Source organism: Hyperolius riggenbachi, chromosome 2, assembly GCF_040937935.1.
Source record: "Hyperolius riggenbachi isolate aHypRig1 chromosome 2, aHypRig1.pri, whole genome shotgun sequence".
NCBI lineage: Eukaryota > Metazoa > Chordata > Amphibia > Anura > Hyperoliidae > Hyperolius > Hyperolius riggenbachi.
In genome coordinates, this window is record NC_090647.1 from 129,253,922 (window position 1) to 129,276,338 (window position 22,417).

The following is a 22,417-nucleotide window of genomic DNA, read 5'->3' on the forward strand; positions in this document are numbered from 1 at the left end:
GCCTGGGCTCTCTCTCTAGTTTCAGTCATGCAGATGCACAGCAGTGTGCAGCAGAGCATCACCAGGTGGCTCCATCCTCTCCTTACAGCCATCCGCTGTGCTGCAGCGCACTTTGTGCGGCTTCCAATGCAAAAGTTTCTGCACTTTATAGCTAATTGCCACCTCTGGAAGGTGAGAAGCTCAGGCTGCCCATACTCAAGAAATGGGCCCATGTGCAATTAACTTTTTCTCCTGAGTTTTCTCCTAGGAGATATTTCCACACCTTAAATGCATTTTAAAGCACCAGCAAGCAAGAAAATACTCAAAATTATTTTGATAGTAATTTTTCAACAACTTTAGGGCACTTTTTTTTTTACTTGGAACATGCTAAAATGTTATTTTAAAGAGAAGATGAAAATTATCTTCTAGGAGATAACTCAGGAGAAAAGGTCACTTGCATATGGGCCAGGATCTCTGCAGAGAGTGTAATCTGAAAATACTTCACTGATTGAAAACTGAAGTGGAAAGAAAATGTTTAAAAAAGTATTTTCAATGCCAGTAGAATTTCACTTTAATGACATTACTTTATAAAGTGCCAACATCTTCTGTGGTGCTGTAAAAACTAACGTATCAAACCAGGCTGTTTCTTTCAATCAGTCAGCAACCTGCATGTATGGAAGTGACTCTTGTCATACAGTGTGCATATTATTTGTCATACAGTGTGCATATTATTACATTACTGTCCACAATTGTTGTAGGTTTGTTTTTAATTTTCAGTCTTTGTTTAAAAGATTTTCTCTCTGTAACTGGGTGTTGTATTTCCATTTAATAACGGGATTTGACTATCAGGCTTCAGCAGGTAGAGTCAGATGTCCAACCCCGACTCTTTGAATGCTCCAATAAGACTGGGCGTTTTATTGTCACTGAAGTCACAGATTATACCCAAGATGATCTTGATCCAACCGATGTCATGCTCCTGGACACCTGGGACCAGGTCAGAGATATTTTTTAAAGCTCCATAATCTGAATCATTCTTCAGCATTTTAGCATACTGAACCCTAAGTGTGAACAATTATGTAATAAACTTGCATTGCTGATTTTATAAACAGTGGCATATAACTGTTCACCATTCCTCCATACCCTATCAGTCTATCAGCGTGTACTGAAGTAGTGTTGGGATAAGGGGTTGGAGAGATAGCATTTATAGTGAAGCAGTGGGAGAAAAGACTTAAAGGGACACTTAAGTCAAACAAAAAAAAATGAGTTTTACTCACCTAGGGCTTCCAATAGCCCCCTGCAGCTGTCCGGTACTCTCGCCGTCTCCCTCCGATCCTCCTGGCCCCACTTCCTGTTTCGGTGACAGGAGCTGACAGGCTGGTGACCCGAGTGATTCTTCGCGTTCCCAGACACATTAGCACCCTCTATGCTGCTATATGGTATATGATATATGCTATAGCAGCTTAGATGGCGCTATTGTGGCCAGGAACGCGTCCCCAGCCTGTCAGCTCCTGTCACCAAAACAGGAAGTGGCTGCCGGCGGGGCCAGGAGGATCGGAGGGAGCTGTCGAGGGCACCGGACAGCTGCAGGGGGCCAGGGCCGGCCTTAGGTTTCACAGCGCCCTGAGCGTAACCAGATTTTGGTGCCCCCCCACATTCATCCTCTTCGCGTGTGAGCGCACCACTCACATACACTAATGGTGCCAGTGTGGGTGCCAGGATTCTGGGAGCAGGAGAGACAGGCTCGTCGTCACTCAGGACATTGTCACCGGGTTGAGTGGCACACGTGCTGCGCGCTTCTCTGCAGCAGCCTGAGGCTCAGCGTGCCTCCGTCCATCCTGATTCCTGACATATAGCTATAAGTCCCCCCAGGCATAGGTGACCCAGTAAAGGTAACCAGCTATAGATCCCCCCATCCCCAGTATAGGTTAGCCAGGTAGGTGCCCCCAGTATAGGTAGCCAGTATACTTGCCCCAGTATAGGTTAGGTAGGCATTTGTCCCAGCTATAGGTTAGATAGGTAGGTGCCTCCAGTACAGGTTAGATAGGTAGGTACCTGCAATATAGGTTAAATAGGTAGCTGGCCCCAGTATAGCTTAGATAGGTAGCTGCCCCCAGTATAGGTTAGATAGGTAGCTGCCCCCAGTATAGATTAGATAGGTTGCTGCCCCCAGTATAGGTTAGATAGGTAGCTGCCCCCAGTATAGGTAAGATAGGTGGCTGCCCCCAGTATAGATTAGATAGGTAGCTGCCCCCAGTATAGGTTAGATAGGTAGTTGCCCCCAGTATAGATTAGATAGGTAGCTGCCCCCAGTATAATTAGATAGGTAGCTGCCCCCAGTATAGATTAGATAGGTAGCTGCCCCCAGTATAGATTAGATAGGTAGCTGCCCCCAGTATAGGTTAGATAGGTAGCTGCCCCCAGTATAGGTTAGATAGGTAGCTGCCCCCGTATAGATTAGATACAGTAGGTAGGTGCACCAGTATAGGTTAGATAGGTAGGTGCCCCCAGTATAGATTAGATAGGTAGGTGCCCCCAGTGTAGATTAGATAGGTAGCTGCCCCCAGTGTAGATTAGATAGGTAACTGCCCCCAGTGTAGATTAGATAGGTAGCTGCCCCCCAGTATAGGTTAGATAGGTAGCTGCCCCCCAGTATAGGTTACATAGGTAGCTGCCCCCCAGTATAGGTTAGATAGGTAGCTGCCCCCAGTATAGGTTAGATAGGTAGCTGCCCCCAGTATAGGTTAGATAGGTAGGTGCCCCCCGGTATAGATTAGATAGGTAGGTGCCCCCAGTATAGATTAGATAGGTAGCTGCCCCCAGTATAGATTAGATAGGTAACTTCCCCCAGTGTAGCACGGGGGGGGATAGGAGGCGCCCTATTGGGTACTGCAAGCACAACACTTCCGTCGAAGACGGGCAATTTACCAGGTATACCATAGATTAGTTCAATCAAACTACTGATCAATATTGGTATGTGCTCCTGATATAGAAGGTGTTAGTATCTGTTTGAATGGTTATTCAGGTAATTTTAGTAGCAAATGGAACGATCCTACCTTAATGAGCAGTCACTCCATAGTGGTTGTAAGAAAACAATCTTTATTGGAGCACTCAATTAATGACTACGCGTTTCACGGTTCAAGACCGCTTCATCAGGTCGTGTATCGTGCCTTATAATAGAAGAGAGAAGACATGGCGCTAAATACAGGGGACAGACTCCCATTCAATAAAAATACAATACAATAACAATAACAAAAAATAATAAATAAAAATACACACACATAGCAGTATGTGATCCACTTATATAACACGGTTATCAATTGAATTTGTGGATATATCCATGAGACAAGCAGAACCAAACATTTCACAATGTATATGATAAGAACTATTATGTAAAAAGAGGTGCAGGTAGCCCTCAAATCATTCGTTGTGGATGATTACATAGTTGTTATACATATATCTACACAAACAATGTCAACATATAGGCACTTCGTCATAACAGTATAGATATAGGTGATAAAAAAGATATATATAAAAACAGAGAGTATGCAAACAATCATGTATGGATACATGAACATGTTTGCCATGGTGTAAATAGTATGTGGGACAGGGCCTACAAAAACATACTGTTCTAGGTATAATAAGCTAAAATATGTTTGAAGCTATAGATGCAAGGCTCTGCCTAGAGTACTACACTAATGTACTCTTTATCTTGTACGTGCGGAGGAGCCTGTTTACAACAAGAGATAAGAGGAAGCGGCTTACCTATAAGCAGAAGTCCCCCAGATTCGGGCGCCAGTGCGCGCCGTTCGTCCTGCAGTTAATTTAAATGTTAGGAGTGTGGATGCGTAGGCTAGTGGGGGCGTTGCCCATGATGACGCCACGCGCATGGTCATGTGCGCGTGGCGTATGTCGTCACTCGCTGCTATGCGGGCTTGCGACGTGTGGATGCGGAAGGCGTAGGTTGGGTTAGATGCGTCTCAGAGTGAGGCGCAGTATGCAACCTCAAACGCCGCTCCGCAGTGTCATATGTCCGGGAGGAGGGCCGGTGTCTGTTGATATCTGTCTCCTAGGTGACCTTTGCTCTACTACACATACAGTAAAACCACAGCTCAGAGAAACACCAGCCTTCAGTTTGAGCCAACCTACCAGCGACAGTCAGAACCTAGTGGTAGCTTTGCTGCAGGTTAAGAGGGTAATCAATAAGTTTCCCTTACCTTTGTCCGATATTCTTCCATAAATCCCAGTACTAGATCCATTTTAACCCCCGTATGACCACTCTACTAGTCATCTAAATCCAAAATCAAAATTAGGCAATCCCTCACTAATTTCAGAGGGCAGGATACCCCTGCTACATCATAGAACGATCTGTAAAAGGTTCCATCTGTCTTATAACACTCGCTAACTAACTAATAATACAGGGTTCCCTCTGCCAGATACTATCCGCTAGATCACATAGGCCCGTTAAAGATTTTTACCCCCTACTTCCCTATACCCCGCTGACTTATGGAAGGACACTCATATAGGTTATACTTTCTACAGTACTTGAGCCCCTACTCTGGCTAAACAGCCGATTAGTATTCTTACCCCACCCCTTCCCACCCTAGCCCTCCCTCCCCCTCTCCATTTCCCCACATCCCCCCCCCCCAATTTCCCTACCCCTCCGGGCCCCAACACTTTCCCCTCTTAAAAAATACCCCCCCCCCCCTAAATTTCCTTCAGGGGGGGTCCCACTTGATGTTGCCTAACCACACCCATAGGCTGCACCCCATCCATTAGTTAGGGTAGTCCTTTTATACGGGACAGTTATATTACCCCTGTGTCTCCCCATACTGGTATACAATATTGTACCTAACGGCCCTCGCCTACAACTGCATACTTTGGGTGTGTGTATGTTTTGTGTATATATGTATATACATATATATATATATATGTTTTTAAAATAGATGTCTTACACACATATATATTTATAGGTGTATCCTTGAGGTGTACAATCTCTGTGTATTTTACTTCTGTCTGAGACATATGGTTATTTTTATATGTTTTTTATTATATATTTTTTATATTTTCTATGTTTATTTACTTTTGAGCAGCGGTCTGGTATCCTTCCCTAATTACCGACATTATTGCCATAGAGGGAGACATTGTGGCTCTCTCTCCTCCCGTGATAACTTGGCCGGCTAAGTTTATTGGGTGGGAACCTTTCCCCCTCCTCTCCGTCACCTAGGAGACGGATATCAACAGACACCGGCCCTCCTCCCGGACATATGACACTGCGGAGCGGCGTTTGAGGTTGCACACTGCGCCTCACTCTGAGACGCATCTAACCCAACCTACGCCTTCCGCATCCACACGTCGCAAGCCCGCATAGCAGTGAGTGACGACATACGCCACGCGCACATGACCATGCGCGTGGCGTCATCATGGGCAACGCCCCCACTAGCCTACGCATCCACACTCCTAACATTTAAATTAACTGCAGGACGAACGGCGCGCACTGGCGCCCGAATCTGGGGGACTTCTGCTTATAGGTAAGCCGCTTCCTCTTATCTCTTGTTGTAAACAGGCTCCTCCGCACGTACAAGATAAAGAGTACATTAGTGTAGTACTCTAGGCAGAGCCTTGCATCTATAGCTTCAAACATATTTTAGCTTATTATACCTAGAACAGTATGTTTTTGTAGGCCCTCTCCCACATACTATTTACACCATGGCAAACATGTTCATGTATCCATACATGATTGTTTGCATACTGTTTTTATATATATCTTTTTTATCACCTATATCTATACTGCTATGACGAAGTGCCTATATGTTGACATTGTTTGTGTAGATATATGTATAACAACTATGTAATCATCCCCAACGAATGATTTGAGGGCTACCTGCACCTCTTCTTACATAATAGTTCTTATCATATACATTGTGAAATGTTTGGTTCTGCTTGTCTCATGGATATATCCACAAATTCAATTGCTAACCGTGTTATATAAGTGGATCACATACTGCTATGTGTGTGTATTTTTATTTATTATTTTTTGTTATTGTTATTGTATTGTATTTTTATTGAATGGGAGTCTGTCCCCTGTATTTAGCGCCATGTCTTCTCTCTTCTATTATAAGGCACGATACACGACCTGATGAAGCAGTCTTGAACCGCGAAACGCGTAGTCATTAATTGAGTGCTCCAATAAAGATTGTTTTCTTACAACCACTATGGAATGACTGCTCATTAAGGTAGGATCGTTCCATTTGCTACTAAAATTACCTGAATAACCATTCAAACAGATACTAACACCTTCTATATCAGGAGCACATACCAATATTGATCAGTAGTTTGATTAAACTAATCTATGGTATACCTGGTAAATTTCCCGTCTTCGACGGAAGTGTTGTGCTTGCAGTACCCAATAGGGCGCCTCCTATCCCCCCCCCCCCCCCGTGTTGCTTTATAACCCCTCCCTCCAAGGACTAGGGGTCACCGCCTGGCAGGTGGTAACCATTTTCAGAGGAGCTGCGACCACCGAGAGTACCTCACAAGGCCGAGTGGGGACGGTACTTCCCCACATGCGTTTTAAGACTGGTTGCCCTACACGCAACCCAGCTTTGTGAGTATATTTGATCATTTCTTACCAACTGAAATAACCACACGTGAGATACTACACCAGATTGGGCTCCCGGTGTCTCCCCGTCCCTTTTTTCTACCCCCTAAACACAGACGTTCCCCCAGTGTAGATTAGATAGGTAGCTGCCCCCCAGTATAGGTTAGATAGGTAGCTGCCCCCCAGTATAGGTTAGATAGGTAGCTGCCCCCAGTACATGTTAGATAGGTGCCCCCAGTATAGGTTAGATAGGTAGCTGCCCCCCAGTATAGGTAGGTGCCCCCAGTATTGGCTAGATAGGTAGCCACCCCCAGTGTAGGTTAGATAGGTAGGTGCCCCCAATATTGGCTAGATAGGTAGCTGCCCCCAGTATAGAGTAGGTAGGTAGGTACCCTCCCCCATCCCCTCATAGTGGAGGGGGAGCCGCGGGGAGGGCAGCCGGACCTCTCCCTCCCTTCCTCTCCCGGGCCACCCTCCGTGCTCCCCCTTCTGATCCAATGCAGACTGCAGGCAGCAGAGATAACAACTCACCTCCCGATCGCCGGCGCCTCTCATTTGACGCTGAACTCCTCTCTTCTACATAGTTACAGATACACACTAAACTTCCTGTTAAGCAGGAAGTTTAGTGTGTATCAGTGACTATGTATGTAGAAGAGGAGACCAGCGGCAAGTGAGAGGCGCCGGCGATCGGAACCAGGGAGGTGAGTTGTTATCTCTGCTGCCTGCAGTCTGCATCGGATCGGAGGGGGAGCACGGAGGGTGGCCCGGAGAGGAAGGGAGGGAGAGGTCCGGCTGCCCTCCCCGCGCTGCGGCTCCCCCTCCATCACGGACGTGTTCGCCCCCAGCAGCGGCACCAGGGGGCGGAGCGAGAGGACCCAGCCGGGGCCCGCAGCGGCAGCCTTCATATCAAGACATGTGGCCAGGGGACAGGAGCGCCCCCTGGAAGCCGGCGCCCTGAGCGATCGCACCGGTCGCTCAGGTCAAAGGCTGGCCCTGCAGGGGGCTATTGGAAGCCCCAGGTGAGTAAAACTCATTTTTTTTGTTTGACTTAAGTGTCCCTTTAAGATACAATAGCAGTATTTTGGCTTATTTCAAAATGATGGCTGTTAATAAAAGCCTGGTGACCGCACACGGTGCTGGAAGTTCTAGGGATTGTCAATGAGATGTAAATAATTTTGAGTTGATGCAGCAATATACAAATGTTGTATGGAAATTTATGCAGCTTGAACAAGAACCATTCAAATCCTGCTGAGGTGAGATTCGATTGGTCCAGTTTCAAGCTGCATACAGTATATTCACATACAAAATTTGCTTAATCCTGCATCAACTCGAAATAATTTGCATCTTATTGACCATTACTAGTTCCCACAGGTACATTTCATCAAAGGCGTTATTGGACGTTATTGATCGGAATTTTATCGGACCGATCGGAAATTTTCTGATCAATCTGTCGATCTGAAGGAAAATTGTACTATGTGTACCCAGCTTTATATTTGGTCTGTTTGGTTTTGATTGTTGCAGCTCTACATATTGAATTATTGTACTGGAAATCCAGAAAAGGCCTAGATTGTACATCAACAGCATATGTTTTATTTCTATTTATTTTTTGTATTCGTGTTGGATACACACCCCTTGTTTGTAGTATCAGTGAGATTGAGCCAGTGAGGTATATCCGAAGTGGCTATAAGTTTGTATATCCATTAAACACTTACTTTTGAGAAACAAAATAAGTTCCATACATAATTTGTTATTGGTTCTTGTAAAAAGTAATGTCGGTTATGATTTTCACATTCTAAAGACTGGGGAAAGTGGGTATAAGGTGCTTTCCCTGGGACATCAAAATGGCCAGAAAAGGCCCTGGATGAGACTCACACAGAGACAAAGGGGTGACAGTGGACTTAAAAGTAGGAAACAGGAAGTAAGCCAATTATGCTATTCAGTTTAAATTCTGCTTTAGGGCTGGTTCACACGGGTATCTGCCCAGCTTTTGGCAGCGTTGCGTTTGGCAGTGTTGCAGCGGCGTCGCGTTCCGGCTTTTAGCGGCTTTCGTTTGCGGTCAGCGTTTTTTCCCCATAGGGAACATTAGCTGTGGCGGTTAACTGCCCCAGGACGCTACATGTATCATCCACGGTCGCCTTGAACGTCAGGGAAAATCGGGATCCAAACTCTGCCTTCGCGTGAACGCCAGTAAAAGCCTGGTGAAAAACACTCCCATTCATTTGAATGGGAGTGTTTAACGCAAAGTCCCAAAAGCCGGCGGTACACGCGGGGCAGATGCGCATGTGAACCAGCCCTTAAAATAAGGGTAACATTAATAATACAAGCATTTTGAATACTGTTATTGATCAGGGCCCTATTTTCAATACACTTAAAGTGGACCCAAACTCTTGCACAGCACATAATGAAAAGATTTCTTACCACATAAAATTGCCATTGAAAGCCACTGAGCTGTGTGTGCTTGTTTAGAGTGTAATTATCCTTGTTAGTAGCTGTGAATGTGCACACCTCTGCTCTGCTTGTACAGGAAAAGACTGAGGCTTAACCCTTTCTGTGCTTCCTGAAAGTCACTTCAATTAAAAACTTCACTTTTTTGTTAAGATTTCCCTAAATTGCAATGAAGATTTTTTTTTCCCCTGAGGGCCCGTTTCCACTAGCGCGAATTCGCATGCAGACAACGCATGCGGATTCGCATAGGCAATACAAGTGGATGGGACTGTTTCCACTTGTCAGTTTTCATTTGCGTTTTTATGTGCAGGATTTTTCTGCACGGTAGACCCTGCAGAATTCGCCTGCGTGTGGAATGCAGGCGAATCGCAGGCAATGTATTTAATAGGGAAATCGCATGCGTTTTTTGCATGCGGTTTTTGCATGTGTTTTTTCCCGCGATTTCGCATTGAAAGTAATGTAAATTGACACAGGCAGTGACATGGTTAAAATCGCATATACCCTGCCTATGCGAAATCGCGGCAAAAAACGCATGCGGAATCGCATCCGCATGCGATTTTGTCAGCGGTGATATGCGGCGATTCCGCACCGCACTAGTGGAAACAGGCCCTGAAGGTATAATGCTGTGTTTATCTTTTAGATCAGAGATGACGTTCTGAGTTTAGATCCACTTTAAGTAACAATATTTTGAAGTCTTAAAATACTTTAATAACCTGAGCAGGCTGTGATGATAAACTTGTTTCCTTTCAGATATTTCTGTGGATTGGCTCAGAGGCTAATGAAGTTGAGAAGAAGGAGGCCTTGGTGACAGCTGTGGATTACTTGAAGACTCACCCCAGTTGCAGAGACCCAGAAACACCCATACTCTTCATCAAACAGGGGTTTGAGCCTCCAATCTTCACAGGGTGGTTCCTGGCCTGGGACCCACAGAAATGGAGTGTAAGTTAGAATACACTATAATATATGGGGTTTTCTCGCACACAGTATAATACAACAGAGCTCTTCTAATACACTATGTGCCAAAGTGCAATTCAGCTGAAGAATAACGGCAGGCTCTGTGGGTAGAGATGCTACTGTTGGTTGGCTCATCACCATCATAATGTTTAGATTGAAGCGGGTGGGGCACAGACTGAGATAACTGCGGCTCTGGCAGTCTGTGGTGCAGGAAATCCCCATTGAAGGGACTCTCCTAAACACATGATTCACTAACATAAACTGGTCAAGGAGCTCATACACAGATATAGGCAAGTTCTGCCAACACAGACCTGGGGAACATCAGTACCTGGAGTTGGGACTTGATAGACCAGTATCTGAGCAATACAAATAAAGTACAGCAGACCAGCATTTGTTATAAACTGCGATACGGCATCTAATTCACAGCTAACCTTTCCATTTTCTAAGTTCCTTAGAAGAAATAGTCAAGTGAAGAGCGTGGTCCAGCATATGCCAAGGTTTCTTTAGCAGTTAGGTATAAAGTCATATCTTTTGAAAGTGTCATCCTTTGTGTACAAAAAGCCAGCCTATTACACAGCATTGTGCAGTTGAAGTGAATCCGAGATAAACTTTTACTCTTTGCATAATTGTGTTCCTTTCATATAGTTTATAGAGCATTCCTCAAGCCAAATACTTTTTTGTTTTGTTATAATAATCTAATTCCCTATAGACTAAACAAGCCTTGCCCACAGATTCTCCAGAGTACCTTGGTACCCTGAGCCTTAGCAGCAAGGGCTTAAGGGAGCTCAGTCTGGGCAGGAGGAGGAGAAGGTTGATAGTTTTCACAGGCTGAGGGCTGGAGATGCAGATCAGCTTGCCTGTGTGTAATATGACAAACAGAACATGGCCACTCTCATTGTATCACAGGAATAAATAATCATAAACTGTTGAAGCTGTTTGCAGCTAGATTTGCTGTGTAAACTGTCTAAACTTTAGATAAGATATATAGACAAGTTACTTGTTAGTTAGTTTTGCATCTCGGATCCGCTTTAACTAATAAGCTGGACGATGGAGTTGGGCAGGGGGTACAGGCCGACTATACAGGATAATTGAGAAAGGTCATTGCATATTCAATTCAACATTTTTCCACATATATTTATGGGCCATATATACAAAATTGTTTATTAGGTAAGCCTTTCAACTGCACTAACATTGCTATATATCATACATGTCAAAGTTCGACCTGCAGACCAAATTTGGCCCGCATGTGGTTTCCCCACTTTACATTATGTTTGGCCCACTCTAGATCACCAAGGAAGCTATACTGAAGGTGAAGCCCTATATCACCAGGGAAGGCATATGGGGGAGCTGGAGGGGGAAGCACTAGACACCGAGGAACTGTATAACGGAAGGAGGTGGGTCACTAAACACCAGGAAATTTTATACTGGAGGGAGGCGGGATCAGTAGACCCCAGTGTATTGTATAAGGAAGGAAGGTGGCTACTAGACACCAGGGAATTGTATAAGGGAGAAAGAAATGACCACTAAAAACCAGGGAATTGAGTAGGGGAGGCAGGCTGGCCACTAGACACCAGGGAACTGTATGGGGGAAATAAGAGGCATTAGACACCAGAGAACTTCATAGGGGAGGGAGGAGGGCCACTAGACACCAGAGAATTCTAAAGGGGAGGGAGGGGGGCCACTAGACACCAGGTAATTGTATAGGGTAGGGAGGAGGGCCACTAGACACCAGCGGACTCTATTATAGGGGAGGGAGGGGGGCCCCTAGACACCAGGTTACTGTGTAGGGTAGGGAGGAGGGCCACTAAACACCAGGGAACACTATTATAGGGGAGGGAGGGGGGCCACTAGACACCAGGTTACTGTGTAGGGGAGGGACACCAGGGAACTCTATTATAGGGGAGGGGGGCCACTAGACACCAGGGAACACTATTATAGGGGAGGGAGGGAGGCCACTAGACACCAGGTTACAGTATAGGGGAGGGAGGAGGGCCACTAGACACTAGAGACCGCTACAGGGGAGGGAGGAGGACCACTAGACACCAGGGAACTCTACAGGGGAGGGAGGGGGCATTAGACACCAGGGAATTTTGTAAGGAAGGAAGGTGGCCACTAGACATTGAGGTTAGCCCACAACTTGGTCCCAGTGTTCAGTTTTGGCCCACTATGTATTTGAGTTTGACACCCCTGCTACATATGCTGGGCAACTTGTTTTATTTGTCTTAATTCTGCTTTGTGCGTCTTTGTGTAACTGGGACAGCCTAAGACAGAATCATTGTGTAGTTTTTCCTATGCATATGTAATATCTGTAATACAGAGCAAGTGATAATGTATGTTTATGCCACTTGCTTTATGTCCCTGTAGGGTGGTAAATCATATGAAGAGCTGAAGAAAGAATTGGGTGATGCTGCAGCCATACAGAGGATTACCAGGGTAAGGTGCTACATGGCAAACCTCAAAATACAAAACAATCCATAGAGAGCAATGGAAAGAACTCTATGTAAGTAGAAATGGGAAAGGCCTAAATCTAAAGCATCATACAGCCACTCGGTAACTGGTCCCCTCAATGATCATCAATCAATTATTAGGGTGATCGTTCTGGAAACAAGTGCTGTACAGACCTGATGTTGTATGGAGAGGGGAGGAGGGATGCTGACTGGAGTTGAACAAGTGAGTGGGATCCAGCGATGCCGGATAGAAGAAGACCAATGCACTCATGGGTGGTTTAGCCATCTGGCTGACAGCTGTATACACATAAGATTCTCAGCTGAAAAAATGATCATCTCAGATGAGGGTTATATAGTGTCTGTACTGTGGCTTTATATGAAGGGCCAAGTCACATGAGTGAGTCAGCAGAAACTAATCACTGTTATTAGGAAGCAGGGATGACCAGTGAGATGCAACTCATTTCAAGTTGATGCAAATTTTATGTAAGTGTATGCAACTTAAAAATGGGCCATTCAAATACAGTAGCTACATTTTGAAGGCGCATACATTTTCATACAATCTGGAGGTACTTGCATCTCACTGATGGTCTCTAATAGAAACTAGCTACTGCCACTGTTTACCATGAGACACAACTGCAAAAAACAAAAAAGTGTGCATATACTTAAAGTACATTTCTCTCAAAGTAAATTGCACTATAGTTTACTTTTCTCCTATGTGGCTGTCGCTTACAGTACACTTCAAACATGCCTGACAGGTTTTGGACTAGTCCATCTCCTTACAGGTGATTCTCTGTTTTTCTTTTATTCTTTACAAAAGTAATGTAGAAGAAATGTATTTCTTCTATGGACTACCATAGAAATGGTGTATGTTTCCCTACTATGATGCAGTGTGTAGTAGACATGGCAATGCTATTCCTGTAGGCCTAGGGGAGGGATGAGGCTGTGACATCATAACACTTGCCTTCAAGAAATACTGCTGTTAAAAAAAACAAACAAAAAAAAAACAAAAACAAAAAAAACAAGCCTTTACAGCTGGCATTTATATGCAAACAAATACTATGTTTTGTACATATTTATCTTTTTAAAATAAATCTCTATTTGTCTCCTAAAGGCTATTTATTTACAGTTTCTATGGCAACAGCTGAGGCTATGGGAGATCATTATTCTGATCTCCTCGCTGCTGGCTGATGTTTATTTACATTAGAACAACATAAATAAGAAAGACCCTGTTAGTTGCTATTAATGTAAATAAACAGGCTATAGCATTGGTTGTCCCCATAGGAACTGTGAATGATTTCCCCAGAAGCAGTGCAAGCCTTCTTCTCCTGCTAGCATATACATGTAAAGGCCTATACCCACCTCGCGATTTTCTGAAGATTTTCCCGACGACCAGCAATTTTTTGAGCAGTAATCGGTCGTCTCCATGATCTTGCGACATGAGTACAGGTGCACGATCACACGAACGTCGTTTAGCATCATGCGGCAATAAAGACCGTTCTAGCAGAGCAGATGTTTAACTTCTTCCCAACCGCATCAAGCCAATGGGCGGCGGTAAGGTGGCACCCCCGGTAGTGGATCACAATCTTTCCCTCTCATAGGCTGTAGGGCCAATTTAGGGGGGAGTAAAAAATTGACTTTTTATATAAAAATTTGCAATAATTCAGCTACAAGTGAACATTTGTGGTCACCCACAATGCACCACTACTGATGCAAATGATCTCTTTTCGCCCCAGTAAACCAGACAAGCATCCAGAACCGCTGGTGTATAGCAAGCCTATAGCTTTAAGTATTACACAGCCAATAAACTGGGAAAGTGCTGAATTGTAAAAAACCGCCTGGTCACTAGGGGGGTATAAACCACTGGTCCTCAAGAGGTTAAAAGGCAGATTAGGTGTCAAAATATCACCTAGGAGAAAACACAGAGTTGAATTAGGGCCATGGTTTCATACTTCTAATTTACGGACCCATCGGCTAAATCTACAAAGGACAGAAGCAAGCTGAAGGGTACTGACCAGCACATTTGATTGAGGAAGTCTTTTAGACCAACAATTTGCTGGTATACACTTCGATCATTCACTTACCAACCTCACTGCTATAAAAAAAATGTGCCCTGTTCAATTTTGGATTTAGTTTGCCATCAAGTGAATCCAGTGGCGTAGCTAAGGAGATGTGGGCCCCGATGCAAGTTTTACATTGGGGCCCCCCAAGCACGCTATACATAACAATTGATACAGCACACCAAAACCTGCCAATGGCAACTACAGTGTCAGAGGTTCAAGAAGGGGATGGGGAACAGTTTGTTAATGATTACCACTATTCAAAGTATCTAAAGAAGTGATTATTATGAGCACAGGACCAATAGAGAGCTAATACTGCAGTTGAGGGAGGGCCCCTCTGGCCCAAGGGCCCCGATGCGGTCGCTACCTCTGCACCCCCTATTGCTACGCCCCTGAGTGAATCTTCTACTGAGCAGAGCACTCAGCTTTAGATCCTATTCAGCTGACAGGATGCTGGATGATTTGTGCTTTGTGTTTCTGAAGGCTGTACTATGCTGTCTTTTGTTACAGGAAGTGAATGGAGTGGCCTTGTCCCCAAGCTCCCCATCTCCAAGCAGCACCTTTCAGTGTTTCCCGATTGATGCTTTAAAAGGAAAGCAGAAAGAGGAGCTGCCAGAAAATGTGGATCCCTCAAAGAAAGAGGTGAGAACCTGTGAATGGGGAAGAAAAGGAAGGCTATATATGTGTGAGTCATGCCAAATCATGCTCTCTAGAAGATAGACTTGGATAGGCAAACCGGTATTAAACACTGCTGCATATAAAATATAATTCAATAAAAATGTGTTTTCCTACTTCTTACCCATTCAGTTACCATATTTGCTTTTGTGCACAAATAATATTGTCCATTTACATATTACAAGTTCCCAAAGTACAGTGTATCTGCTCTGAAAGCTGCCATTGCATTTTATTCATAGCTGCTTTTATTATTTATTAAAATCTAGTGATGATTTCTCAACAATGTGTATGCTAGAAGCAGAGACAGCTCCTTTTCAGCACTGGGAATGTAGCAACAGAGGAATGCAAACAAAAGATAATGTTATCTCCTCTTCAGAAGCGAATCATAAGCTGAAGGAGCTTTCCACTGCAGAACAAAGAGCTGTGTTTCAGTTTCTTCTTTCTGGATTTTTATGCAAAAAGTGATCCAATTAACTCCTTGCCGACCGTTCCATCCCAATTGGCGTGAACGTGGCGGCAGCCTCAGGACCGCTCCACGCCGACTGGCATGAACGGCCTTCTATGGGGCTAGCAGGATCTCCGCTTGGAAGGCGGAGCTCTGCCATCAGTCTCCCAGCGGCGATCACTGATCGGAGACTTTTAGAAGGCGAAACCGCCATCTATAAACATTGTGCAGCGCTGCGATCTGCAGCAGCGCTGTACTGGGGACAGGCGTGTGACACAGCTGTCCCCCTGGCAGGCACAAAAGTGATCCGCTGTCATGGGTTGAAGCCTATGACAGCCGATCATGCTAAGTGTCTGGTGGGGGGAGGGAGGAATATAAAATAAATTAAAACAGGTCAAATGTACTCAACAATGAATAAAATAAATACTTATAAAAAAAAACCTCCACCAACACAGAGCTCTGTAGGTGGGGAGAAAAGGGGGTGGGGGGGATCACTTGTGTGCTGAGTTGTACGGCCCTGCAGCTAGGCCTTAAAGCTGCAGTGGCCCAATTACTTAAAAAAAATGGCTTAACACCGCGGTCCACAAGTGGTTAATTTTCATAACTTTTCCTGTAACTTGGACAGGTCACTAGGGGGGTTTAACACCGCGGTCCACAAGTGGTTAATTTTCATAACTTTTTTTCCTGTAACTTACCAAAACGTGTGAAGCAAGGGTCTAGTATACATTTTGAGTTTAATAAATGCTTGGAACACAAAATCTAAACTAAATTTCAAATTGACTCCCCCAAAATCTCTGATCATTTATACTTCCAAGCTGCAGCTGCTCAATTTGCACATATACAAATGTAAAGCTGGCCATACATCTAAAGAAGTTGGGCAGATTCGACCCCCCCCCCCCAGTGTATAAACTTACCACCGTGCGTGCATTTATACACCATTTGTCCTGTCACCCACCGTGCAGTGCACATGTCTTCGGAATCCCCTGCAGATTTATTGTAGGTAGCCAGGTACACGTGTCTCCCAGTATAGGCTAGCTAGCTACAGGTGTCTCCCAGTATAGGCTAGCTAGGGGTAGGTACAGGTATCCCCCAGCACAGGCTTGGTAGGTACAGGTGTCCCCCCATATAGGCTAGGTAGGTACAGGTGTCCCCCCATATAGGCTAGGTAGGTACAAGTGTCCCCCTGTATAGGCTAGGTAGAAGCAAGAAGTTTTAAATCAAGATGATACCATTTATTGGCTAACTACAAATGAATAAGAATAAACAAGCTTTCGGCCTTGCAGCCTTCGTCAGGTTTACATCCTGTTAGTTTGCAAGCTGGTGGTACAGGCAGCTATATACATGCAACATCAAAAGGGAAAACAGATATTTTTTTTCAAGCATAAATACATCATTAAGATGCCTTAATACAAACAGACCATCTAAATGGGGTAAGATAAGGATCCTTGTTTACTCCATTGCTCACAGACCTGGTGTTAGGATTGACCCAGAGGTATCGTAAATTCTTAGGTCACAAGTTCAGGTCTGTTTGTATTAAGGCATCTTAATGATGTATTTATGCTTGAAAAAAATATCTGTTTTCCCTTTTGATGTTGCATGTATATAAGCTGTGTGTACCACCAGCTTGCAAACTAACAGGATGTAAACCTGACGAAGGCTGCAAGGCCGAAAGCTTGTTTATTCTTATTCATTTGTAGTTAGCCAATAAATGGTATTATCCTGATTTAAAACTTCTTGCTTTTACTGATGGCTAACACGGTACAATACCCTACTGCTACTACTAGGCTAGGTAGGTACAGCTGTCTCCCAGTATAGGCTAGGTAGGTACAGGTGTCTCCCAGTATAGGCAAGGTTGGTACAGGTGTCTCCCAGTATAGGCAAGGTAGGTACAGGTGTCTCCCAGTATAGGCAAGGTAGGTACAGGTGTCTCCCAGTATAGGCAAGGTAGGTACAGGTGTCTCCCAGTATAGGCAAGGTAGGTACAGGTGTCTCCCAGTATAGGCAAGGTAGGTACAGGTGTCTCCCAGTATAGGCAAGGTAGGTACAGGTGTCTCCCAGTATAGGCAAGGTAGGTACAGGTGTCTCCCCTGTATAGGCTAGGTAGGTACAGGTGTCCCCCAGTATAAGTTAAATAGGTGTAGGGGCTCCAGTACAATGAAGAAGCAATAGGGGAGCTAGTATATGTGCAACCATCCTGATCCAGCTTCTTTACTCATCAAGCTGTTGTCCAGCGATGGCTGCAGCCTCCGGCCGCATCTTTGCAAAATGATGATTACTGACTCACTTGTTTAAATACAATACATGGAAGATGTGCTCCCCACAGAACTTTCTCAAGACATCTCCTACAGACAATGGGGTCTTCTTCTGTATACAGTGTATATATATATATATCTACCAAAAAGGCTCAGAAAAATGTATCACCTCAAGCAAAATTACAAAGAAAAAGGATTATGGTGCATTACTATGACCAGACGCTACATGGTATTGCCACAACCAGGTAGGTACATGGAGGGTGTACATCAAATAGAGATGAGGGGGAATTTGAGTGCCTGGGAATAGCAGACAGTAGAATATACAATGGTATTTTTCATCTGTAATGTATCAGTAAATGTTACATAGTTATTTGGGTTGAAAAAAGACATAAGTCCATTGAGTTCAACCAGAGAACAAAGTACAACACCAGCCTGCTCCCTCACACATCCCTGTTGATCCAGAGGAAGGCAAAAAACCCTTACAAGGCATGGTCCAATTAGCCCCAGAAGGGAAAAAAAATCCTAGATGTTTTACTACAGCAAGACCTAACCCTATTGTCACACACAACCCTCCCTCTATGATATCTGACCTTAACCACCCTCCCGAACGCCAAACTTTAACGACCCCTGGGCAACTATTCTTACCCCCCCCCCCCCCCCCCGGTCTAACCTTAACCCAACCCCTTACCAAGTGTGAAATTTAGGCACCCGCTGTGCCCGATAGATGGTGAACAGTGGGGCTGCCTGCAATGCAAAATACGGCTATAAATAGGAGACACTTCCGTATTTTGCATTCTGGGCAGGCCAGCGCCTGATTTTTATTTATTTATCGGGCACCACGGACGTCCAAATTTCACACTACAGCCGCTATTTATGTAGGTGCCTATGGTGGCACTCACACTTCTACTGCTAGCCTGTGCCCAAACTTCCTGCTTACATTTAGGCTTCTTGAGAAGGGGAGCGCATCTTCCAAGTACTGTATTTATGGTAACTACTAGTGTTGTCATGTGACGCTGAAGGAGATGCTGCAGTTTGAGGGAGCACATCTGTGTTCATAGAATGACTGGCTCAATTGATTGCCATATTAGACAGTTATCCAGCTGTGCATGGCTAGCTTGTGACAAATCAAACTACCGTAATCTTGGAGTATAATACTAGCTAGCAACTCAACTTCCAAGGGAAGTCTGCTAAATATAATTAGCCATTATGAAGAAAAGCAAATAAGATCAACATAAAACATAATATGTATTGCAATGCTATTGAAGTAACACTGAAGCGAAAAACCTTATGATATAATGAACTGTATGTGTAGTATGGATAATTAATAGAACATTAGTAGCAAAGAAAAGTATCATTTTTATAGCTTAAACATTGCATCATTCTCTAATATTTGCAGTTTACACACTACACTCTGTATTTTAAACTATGAAACAGAGCAGAAGTAATGACCCTTTGAACTTTCCTGCAGTAAAACTTTAAACAATGAAACAGTGAGAAATAGGTTGAGATAAGTGCTTCAGAAAACCGCACTGTAGCCGACAAAGCTTGGTCGGAGAGACCAGAGAAGCTCTTTTGCATAGATAACAAGTGAAGTTTCTTAACTCTTCCTGCACTAGAAACATGAGATGTTTTTCTTTGCTACTGATGTTCTATTTATTAGCTATAATACACATACAAAGCATATAAGTTTATTTTCAATTCAGATTCCCTTTAAAGAATACATACGGTAGTTTTTTTTTTAATAAACGTTCTAAATCTAGCACTAATTAGCAGAGCTCCAAACCACTATATTTTCTGTGTGAAATAAAGCCTCTGTGATCACATGACCAGAAGCAGCCATGAATTAGGAGTTAGCAGCTGCTTTATTCTCTGTCCTTCCTTTCTAGAACTACCTGTCAGACCGCGACTTTGTGACTGTGTTTGGGATGGACAGAGGAAAGTTTTCAGCTCTACCTCCGTGGAAACAGCTGAACCTGAAGAAGCAGCTGGGATTCTTCTAAGACGGCTGTTCTGCTACCTATAAGACTTGGGCATTACTCATGAGCATTTCATTCCTTCTCAGCAAGTGGAATAACTGGCTGTCAGGCAGCACTGAGTATGTATGTATGAAACGAAATACAGCTACAAGATGCTACCCGCACCACATACCTCCGATGAGCTGTAACAATACAACATAAGCATTCACTATCCTATCTTTTCTACAAGCTATGGGACACTGCTTCACTACATTTCAGCACTTTCTGTCCTAATTCCCAGAATGCTTAGCAAAGCTCCACAAGCACCACCTGTGAGTCAGGCATACATCAATGGCATTCCCTCCTGCCTTAGTCTGTGTAATATACAGGGATTTATTCCTATTTTATAGAGCCTGAGATTTTCTTAAGGTGCCATGATTAATAAACTTTATTTGCCATGCTTTGTTATTGGAAAAGAAATTCTGACTTTTTTTGATGTACGGGTAGTTCATGGTTAACGAAAGAGATAGGGGCTGTAGGTTTGTTCTTAACCTGAATCTGTCCATAAGTTGAAACAATGTGCCATTTGTGTCCTCTGTACCTCCTCTATAGCCCCATGTGCCCCCTCTGTCCCCTTAGTGTACCACAGCAAAATGTCATTCCACTGGTTTAAAAAAATTATTTGAATTTTTTTTAATGGATTTTCTGAAAAACTACATAGTCTTTTTTTTTTTACTTGTTCTGAGTAAGGCCACATACACACATCAGACCATAGTCTTTTGAAAATGAAAGATCACAGACCAATCTTACCACCCTTCATGTAGTATGAGAGCCATACTCTACACAGTCTTTTCTATGGAGCTGAACTCCACATCAGAAAAAAATCTTTGCAAGATGCTGCACACACAGATGCTGTACAGACACAAAAGATCAGTATCTGCAAAAGATCTGTTCCTGCCAAAAATCCATTCCTGCAAATTGCAATGATAGTCTATGAGATCTGCAGATTATCATACACACATGATTTAACTGACATTCATCTGCAGATCAGATCCACCAGGATGGATTTTCAGATCTGCAGATGATTGCTTGATCTGAAGATGAATGTCAGTTAAATCATGTGTGTATGATGATCTGCAGATCTCATAGACTATCATTGCAATTTGCAGGAATGGATTTTTGGCAGGAACAGATCTTTTGCAGATACTGATCTTTTGTGTCTGTACAGCATCTGTGTGTGCAGCATCTTGCAAAGATTTTTTTCTGATGTGGAGTTCAGCTCCATAGAAAAGACTGTAGAGTATGGCTCTCATACTACATGAAGGGTGGTAAGATTGGTCTGTGATCTTTCATTTTCCAAAGACTATAGTCTGATGTGTGTATGAGCCTTAAGATGTGTGGTCACTTGACTAGCTGTGCAGTGTGACAGGGATGTCAGACTCACAAGACTGCTTGGTTTAAAGGGAAGGTTCAGGGAGGGTGGTTAAAAAATAAAAATCAATTTCCACTTACCTGGGGCCTCCTCCAGCCCGTGGCAGGCAGGAGGTGCCCTCGCCGCTGCTCCGCAGGCTCCCGGTGGTCTCCGCTGGCCGACCCGACCTGGCCGGCTGCCAGGTCGGGCTCTTCTGCGCTCCAAGGACCGGCATTTCTGCGTCCCACGCCGGCGCGCTGACGTCATCGGACGTCCTCCGGGCTGTACTGCGCAGGCGCAGTAGTTCTGCGTCTGCGCAGTACAGCCCGGCGGACGTCCGATGACGTCAGCGCGCCGGCGTGGGACACAGAAGTGCCGGGCCTTGGAGCGCAGAAGAGCCCGACCTGGCAGCCGGCCTGGCCGGCCACCGGAGACCACCGGGAGCCTGCGGAGCGGCGGCGAGGGCACCTCCTGCCTGCCACGGGCTGGAGGAAGCCCCAGGTAAGTGCAAATTGATTTTTATTTTTTAACCACCCTCCCTGAATCTTCCCTTTAAAGGAAACCTGAGATAAACTAATATAAAAGTTTTATACATACCTGGGGCTATCTCCAGCCCCCTCTGCACTGATCACTCCCACGCCGTCCTCCTCCACCTCCTCGTTCGCCCGGTAGCAGCCTGTTACCTTGGCGAGTCAGTATTGTGCATGCGTGGCCCGGCCGTGTGCCCCCGTGACCAGGAGCACTCTGTACTTTCATGGCACTACTGTACAGGCGCAGAACACTCCCAGCCATGGGAGCGAGACGGGTGTGTGCACATGAGCCAACTGTGCTGACTGGTTGTTATAACCCCCGTCTTGCTCCTGCAGCTGGGTGCGTTCTGCGCCTGCACAGTAGTGCCGAGCCGCACATGCGCAGTGTACCCTGACTGGCCAAGCTAATGGGGCTGCTACCAGGGGAACAAGGTGGCGGAGAAGACTGCGTGGGAGCTGGAGGAAGCCCCAGATATGTAAAACACTTTTATATTCATTTATCTCTGGTACACTTTAAGGGCCCTTTTCCACGAAAAAATCATGTTGCTGTGTCTCTCTCTTTTGAAGAGATTTACTCAGTTCTTGTCCGGCAGGAAGTGAGGTACAATTCCCAGAGCGGAAAACATGATATATATGATAACCCACAAATGGCTTTACCCATTTCCACAT

General features: G+C 44.6%; 1 protein-coding gene across 2 annotated transcripts in view; it reads left to right on the forward strand.

Moving 5' to 3' along the window:
* Window positions 1–20,287, forward strand: part of AVIL (advillin) — a 96,445-nt gene extending 76,158 nt beyond the window's left edge. For both annotated transcript variants that reach the window (XM_068267406.1, XM_068267405.1), the window contains exons 16-20: window positions 829–973; window positions 9,773–9,961; window positions 12,341–12,409; window positions 14,991–15,122; window positions 19,739–20,287. In XM_068267406.1, coding sequence (XP_068123507.1) covers window positions 829–973; window positions 9,773–9,961; window positions 12,341–12,409; window positions 14,991–15,122; window positions 19,739–19,852 — 649 coding nt within the window. In that variant the 3' untranslated portion in view covers window positions 19,853–20,287. The remainder of the gene's footprint in view (window positions 1–828; window positions 974–9,772; window positions 9,962–12,340; window positions 12,410–14,990; window positions 15,123–19,738) is intronic.
* Window positions 20,288–22,417: the final 2,130 nt, after the last annotated feature.